The following is a 6000-nucleotide window of genomic DNA, read 5'->3' as shown; positions in this document are numbered from 1 at the left end:
ACCATTGTCGAATCTGTTCATTTGAGAAAGTTCTATTAAACAAACAGTCGTCAAAGGTGGTCGACTTTATAAAATAAAGACTCAGGCAGCTTCAATGTAATAAAGTTGCACTTGGCGATCTTTCAAATTTCGAGATTGTTCTGGCACTATAAAATCTTGTCAATTTGTTTAGGACCAGCAGCATTAAAGAAAAAATCAGAGCCAAACATAGGTAAACCCAGAAAGTCAGCACCACCTGTAAGATTCTCCACTTGCTGAAACCTCCTTAGGGAATTTGGGGAAAACTTGTCCGAAGGCCAGAAAGCTTCGCATTTCTGCATATTAAGATGTAACTGTGAGAAGGGCCAACCAATGACAACTGGTTGATAAGTGATGCCAGAGCTGACCCTTCACCAACAAAGATGCCATCATCTAAATACATACATACATAAATATAGATATATATTTGTACAAATTCGTTTATGATCAGAGTTGTGGGTGTGGCAGTCTCAATTCATTTATTTTGTTTATCATTTTTATCTGTTGCCTGTGACAGTTTTCAAACATGGTGGACCATTGCTTTTATTGAAATTTGGTGTCTTCTCAGGCAATGCTGAAAACAAGAAAGCATTCTGAGCAACTTCAAGGATGCCAACATAATTCACGCACAAACAAACAGAAGATAAAAGCTAATTACAATAATTATAGAGGTATATCTTTGCTATCATGATCAGTGGCTGGCAAGACTATATTTCTAGATTGACTTACCACTCACTTATCTGAAAATATTTTGTCTGAGTTTCAATGTGGTTTCCATCTATCAACATGATTTTTAAGCACGTCAAATACAAGAGAAATGCAGAGAACAACATATAAACTTGTTTCTTGTTTTTATTAACCTTGTTAATTAAGGCATTTGACTCCGTGATTGCTCTGGTTTATAGAAAATCTTAACTAAACTTGGATGTCCAACAAAGACTGTCAAGCTCATTGAGGCATTTCAGAATGGAATGGAAGCTCGAGTTGTAATGGCACAACATCTTCCAGGGTTTTCAGTAATTAAGTAATGACACCAAGCAAGGATGTGTTCTCACACCAACTTTATTCAGCATTTTGTTTTCCTGCATGCTAAATAATGCATTCAAAAATCTACAATCACGCATCCAACTTCATTTTAGAACTTAGCAGTAATGTCTTCAATTTACATCATTTGCAAGCCAAATCATTGGTCTCTGAAACATTTACTTGTGAGTTGCTGTTTGCTGACAATTGTGCAGTCTGCACGAGAGAGGGAGGGAGGGAGGTGCCCATCCTGATCTTGGACAACAGGAGGTTGTGCTTTCTCCACCCAATAACTGAACTGCACCCTGGGAATTTATGTCAATTTACCTTAATTAATTTTTCTGGGCAAAGAACGGGCTAATCAGCTAGTATCTAGATATATAAAGGAAAGTGCTCCATGGGCGCAGCCATTTTGAATGTTTGCTACCTCTGTGCTAGTAGGGAGAACAAAGCACCACAACTACTGCTTTTTGTATTTGAGATCTTTCTCAAGTTCACAAGCTGCTGCAAGTAAACCAGCAGAATTTGCACGTTCTTACAACAGCCAAGAAGATGATCACCAAACTTGTCAATCAATTGACCACACGGGCAACGCGTGAAGTTCGAATAAGACTAAAAAAAAAGAGGAATACCCAGCTGTTGCGTAGAGCAATAGTGACTTCATGCCCGGACATAGCAAGCCCGAGATTTGGGTTGGGAATGGCTGCAAGCCATATGCCCCTGCTTGTAGTTCAGATATTGCATTTAGTCTAGCTTGGTCACAAATAGTTAAGGACTGTTTCAATTAATTGACACAAAAAATTATGCAGATAGACAAAAACAGTATTACAGTAACAAGAGCAAACTCACTGAAACAAATTGGATACGACACATGTAACCAAGGCAATACACATACCAAAGCAACTAAATCCATCACCTCGATACCCATCTAAACAAGAGCAGTTGAATCCACCCTTTGTGTTGGTGCACAGAGCATTGGCATGGCAACTGTCTTGCTCTTCACACTCATCAACATCTGTGACATGCAACAGAAACACATCAGAACTGCATACGTAAATCTGCACCAGAAGTATAACAACTGCAAGATTCACTAACCAGAACAGTTAACTCTTCCATCACCAGAATAACCACTGACACAGTTGCAGTCATAAGATCCAACTACGTTGCGACAACGTCCATTAAGATGGCATACCTCTTCTCTGTCACATTCATTCACATCTTAAAATGCCAAAGAAAATTACAACCAATTAAGTCAAAGCGCTACAAGATAATACAATAATACCTTCACAAGTTGTTCCATCACCTGTAAACCCTTGTTGACACAAGCAAACATGGCTACCATCTATATTAGTACAGAGAGCATGCCTATCACACCTATGACTTCCCTCAGCACATTCATCCACATCTAACAAAAAATCATTCTAAACAGTAGTAAACTAGCAGCAGCACATGTCAAATTCACCTATACACTGAATTCCACTCCTTTGATATCCAGCTGTGCACAAACAAAGAAATGAACCAACAGTGTTACGGCAGTCTTCAAGAGCACCACAGTTATGGATTTCTCTGTCACATTCATTGATATCTAATGCAAAGGCACACACCCAAACACCTAGTTCTTAAGAAAACCAAACACTTGGAATAGTATTAGAGACTAATTCACACACCACCACACAGAAAACCGTCGCCTTCAAATCCATCCGTGCATGAACAAAAGTAAGAGCCTTCAGTATTTCTACAGACACCGTGACTACTACAATCGTGACTCTCATCACATTCATCTATGTCTGTCAAAATATTAAACCAAAGTTGAATTAGCTTAATTACAACTTTCAGTTAATATTTCCTATAAGTTACCAATGCACACTTCTCCAAGAGATGCATATCCAGCATTGCACCTACACTCATATGATGCCAAAATGTTAATACACACTGCATTTGCATCGCACACACCATGTTGCTCACACTCATCAACATCTGTAATACGTCAACCATATAATTAATCAATAAGTTATTGTGATGAGTTATTTCCAAGAAGAAAGAGAAACATACTTCCAATAACACGTACAATATGATTAATTAATTAACCTAACAGGTAACATGGTGATTACGTACCCTAGCTACATAGTGCCCAAAATCACTAGACAACTATAATCTAGTTAAATTCAATGCAAGAAAGATGAACTTCTATTTGCAAATTACCAAGTTACTGCATGTACAAAATCCAAATGAATGACAACTGCATATCAAAAAATTAAGAAAACATTTCAAGAACAGCAAATGGGCAGCACTAATACACTCCTACGTACGTCTACACGTGTTTTCATTAACCATACGCAATTAAGCCATATCTTTTTATAATTAAAATGTCTACTCAAGAATTTCCTTACTGGTCATTAATTAGGTTTAATTAAAGATATACTAATCAAATCCTCCTGTATAGTTCTTACAGCTGCTTAGACACCTTAAATGCACTAGCGTAGTGTAGTTCTCAAGTGTGGAGAAGCTGTTCAATCACACTGGAAAGCTACACATTTTCCCCTTCCAGAGGTATAGCTAGACGTCCATTGTCAAAGTGGTCTTAATGTCATGCACATTAAGGGGATGTGCACTTCACACATGTCCAAAACACTAGTTTGATCAAACTGAAATGCTGATGTGTAACATCAAACACATTGTCAACGTCGTTGTCAACATACCACATTTTAACATTAATCAAGCTGACTGTTTGACAACTTAAGAAACATGGCTTTTCTGCTTTTCACAACTACAAAGATTGGGAAGCCCCACACTATGGCGGTAATCAACACAAATCTTTGCTTTCTACACAGAGGCAAACAAAAGTGACAGAAGAAGCACATGGTGTTGGACATCTGGATGAGATTCGGAATTGTACTGTATTAATTGTGTCTTTCCAATAAAGTGCTAAAATTTGAATAAATTCAGTGCAAATAACTTTTGCCACAACACCAAGGTGAAGAGATAGAAAAAGCCCATAAGCAGCAGTTGCCATATCTGTGGTCACCGTCAGATGCATGTGCTGAATAACTGTACTGTTGCGTTAGCTTCAGATCATCACGTGGAGATATAATTCTGTCTTACGGGTCATGCGCAAGTATATCTTAAAAGATCTATGCTATGGCTAGAAAATGAATTACAACCTCAATAAATGAGTATTTGCTGCTGTTTGATCTATTACATCTAACACCAAGACTAGAAATAAAACTACCCGCAGAATCTACTTTCTAGAATTGACAGTGGCATCAACACTATCCTGGTTAGAAACATAATATATTCACCTGTTGCTCAAGTCTGTGAGAAAGCTAAGGGCACAGCTCCACTTGTTGCAATCTACACTATAATAACTGCAGTTTACCATCAAACATGCATAAAACTAAACATGTTTAGAAATGAAGCGTCTCCACCTGTCTTTGCTTCTCTGGGAACTTTTGTACCTTTATCTGGAAACTTGTCAACTTTGTATTACGTACATGGCATGTTGATGGTAGGAGGAAGTAAAAAGGAAAATATGGGGAGAGAAAGGCGTCATTTGCTTGCATAGAGCATGCGTTATCATCATGTGACAGTTAAATCTAAACATGTTTTAGCTAAACTACCTCTAAAACAGGTTTAGCAAAAGCTGTTTAAGTTATGGTTAAACAAGTTTTACACTAGTGGAGACATGCCAAAATAATTGTAAACCTATTTAGACTTAAACCAACTTCTAAACATGTTTAGCCGATAGTGGACACTCAATCTAAGTGGCATGGCATAGCATATATTGAGATAGGCTCAAGAGGAATAATAAATTGAAACGACTTCCCAGTATTGGAATAATAATTGCAGACAGCTATATGCTACACATGAAGAGTGCTTTATACTGGTTATCCAGACACCCTCCAATCCCAACCTGTCCGTATAAGTGGTGCTCTACTGTAGTTCTATCATGGCAATGTTACTTTTAGGAGTCTTAATTAATTAAGCTTCTTTACATACTCACACACACAGAGACAACAGACAGACAAACAAACAGATGACAAACAGATGGACTGCGATGATACTAAAACATGTCTAGCATATGTAGTAGCATGCTCATTTACGCATAAAAACCTAAAAATTGAAGTGAGCACCTACCAGTACAAGTACTGCCATCACCTTCATAACCCTGCCAACAATTAGATCAAGCTATCATAATAATGTAGGCACAACATGTGACATAAGAGCATATACCAATTGACAAATGCAAGAATGTGATCCATATGTATTACGACAGTTAGCATTTGGAGAACATTTGGACAGTCTCTTTGCATCCTCACACTCATCTAGATCTATAAAAAACGAATTGTCTGGAGTCATAGACCTACCTTAAAGAACATAACAATAAAGGGTTACCATCACACTTTGAACCGTCACGAGCAAAACCAGCTTGACAATCACATCTGTAACTGCCCTCTGTATTTCGGCATACTTCATTTCTAGAGCACTTGTGACTTAAACATTCATTAATGTCTTCACAAGCATATACAATTTTTACAATAGCTATTAGAAAAAGACATATCATTGATGACTTACCTTCACAAGCTGTTCCAATGCCTGTATATCCATCTCTACATGTGCAATAGAAAGAGTTTGGTACATTGACACAAACTGAATTCTTGGAACATGCATCAGCACGTAAGCACTCATTGACATCTAAATACATTGATATAAAGTTTTAATTCTCTTTCACGAAGTACATTGTGCATCTTGTCACCTTTGATCATTGATGTAGCAACATTGCTCCAGCTGCTGTTCGAGCCATTATTTAGTTCAGCTCTAATTCGAAATGAGTATTGCTGTCCTTGACTTAGGTCACTTACACGATAGAAATTTCTTTGTCCAAAAACTCTCACTACATATATTTGAACCTGATCCTCTCTCCAGTACTGAACAGTGTACCCAGTGATATCCTTAAAAGTA

General features: G+C 37.6%; 1 protein-coding gene across 2 annotated transcripts; it reads right to left on the bottom strand.

Moving 5' to 3' along the window:
• Positions 1-314: 314 nt before the first annotated feature.
• On the bottom strand, positions 315-5871 carry LOC134178372 (latent-transforming growth factor beta-binding protein 1-like). Of its 2 annotated transcripts, none has more exons than XM_062645244.1 (12): positions 5795-5871; positions 5614-5733; positions 5434-5550; positions 5272-5369; positions 5176-5206; positions 2899-3018; positions 2709-2828; positions 2504-2626; positions 2324-2446; positions 2137-2259; positions 1937-2056; positions 315-592 (listed from the first exon to the last, which is right to left on the bottom strand). In XM_062645244.1, the coding sequence occupies exons 1-12, from the start codon at positions 5802-5804 to the stop codon at positions 516-518; spliced, it is 1182 nt and encodes a 393-aa protein (XP_062501228.1). In that variant the 5' UTR covers positions 5805-5871; the 3' UTR covers positions 315-515. The 2 variants fall into 2 exon arrangements, with proteins under 2 accessions (XP_062501228.1, XP_062501229.1); XM_062645245.1 differs by lacking the exon at positions 315-592 and having other exon boundaries at positions 2137-2171; positions 2234-2259.
• Between the last annotated feature and the right edge of the window lie 129 nt (positions 5872-6000).

Source organism: Corticium candelabrum, chromosome 4 (assembly GCF_963422355.1).
Source record: "Corticium candelabrum chromosome 4, ooCorCand1.1, whole genome shotgun sequence".
Classification (NCBI taxonomy): Eukaryota; Metazoa; Porifera; class Homoscleromorpha; order Homosclerophorida; family Plakinidae; genus Corticium; species Corticium candelabrum.
Note: the sequence above shows the minus strand (reverse complement) of the source record. Positions and strands in the feature narration are given on the sequence as shown.

What these genes read in the sequence shown, in the direction of transcription:
- LOC134178372 (XM_062645244.1), bottom strand. An exon ending in TCTTGGAGAAGTGTGCATTG is followed by an intron (nt 2,829 to 2,898) that starts GTAACTTATAGG and finishes ATATTTTGACAG; the next exon opens with ACATAGATGAATGTGATGAG. An exon ending in TGGAAGAGTTAACTGTTCTG is followed by an intron (nt 2,057 to 2,136) that starts GTTAGTGAATCT and finishes TGCATGTCACAG; the next exon opens with ATGTTGATGAGTGTGAAGAG.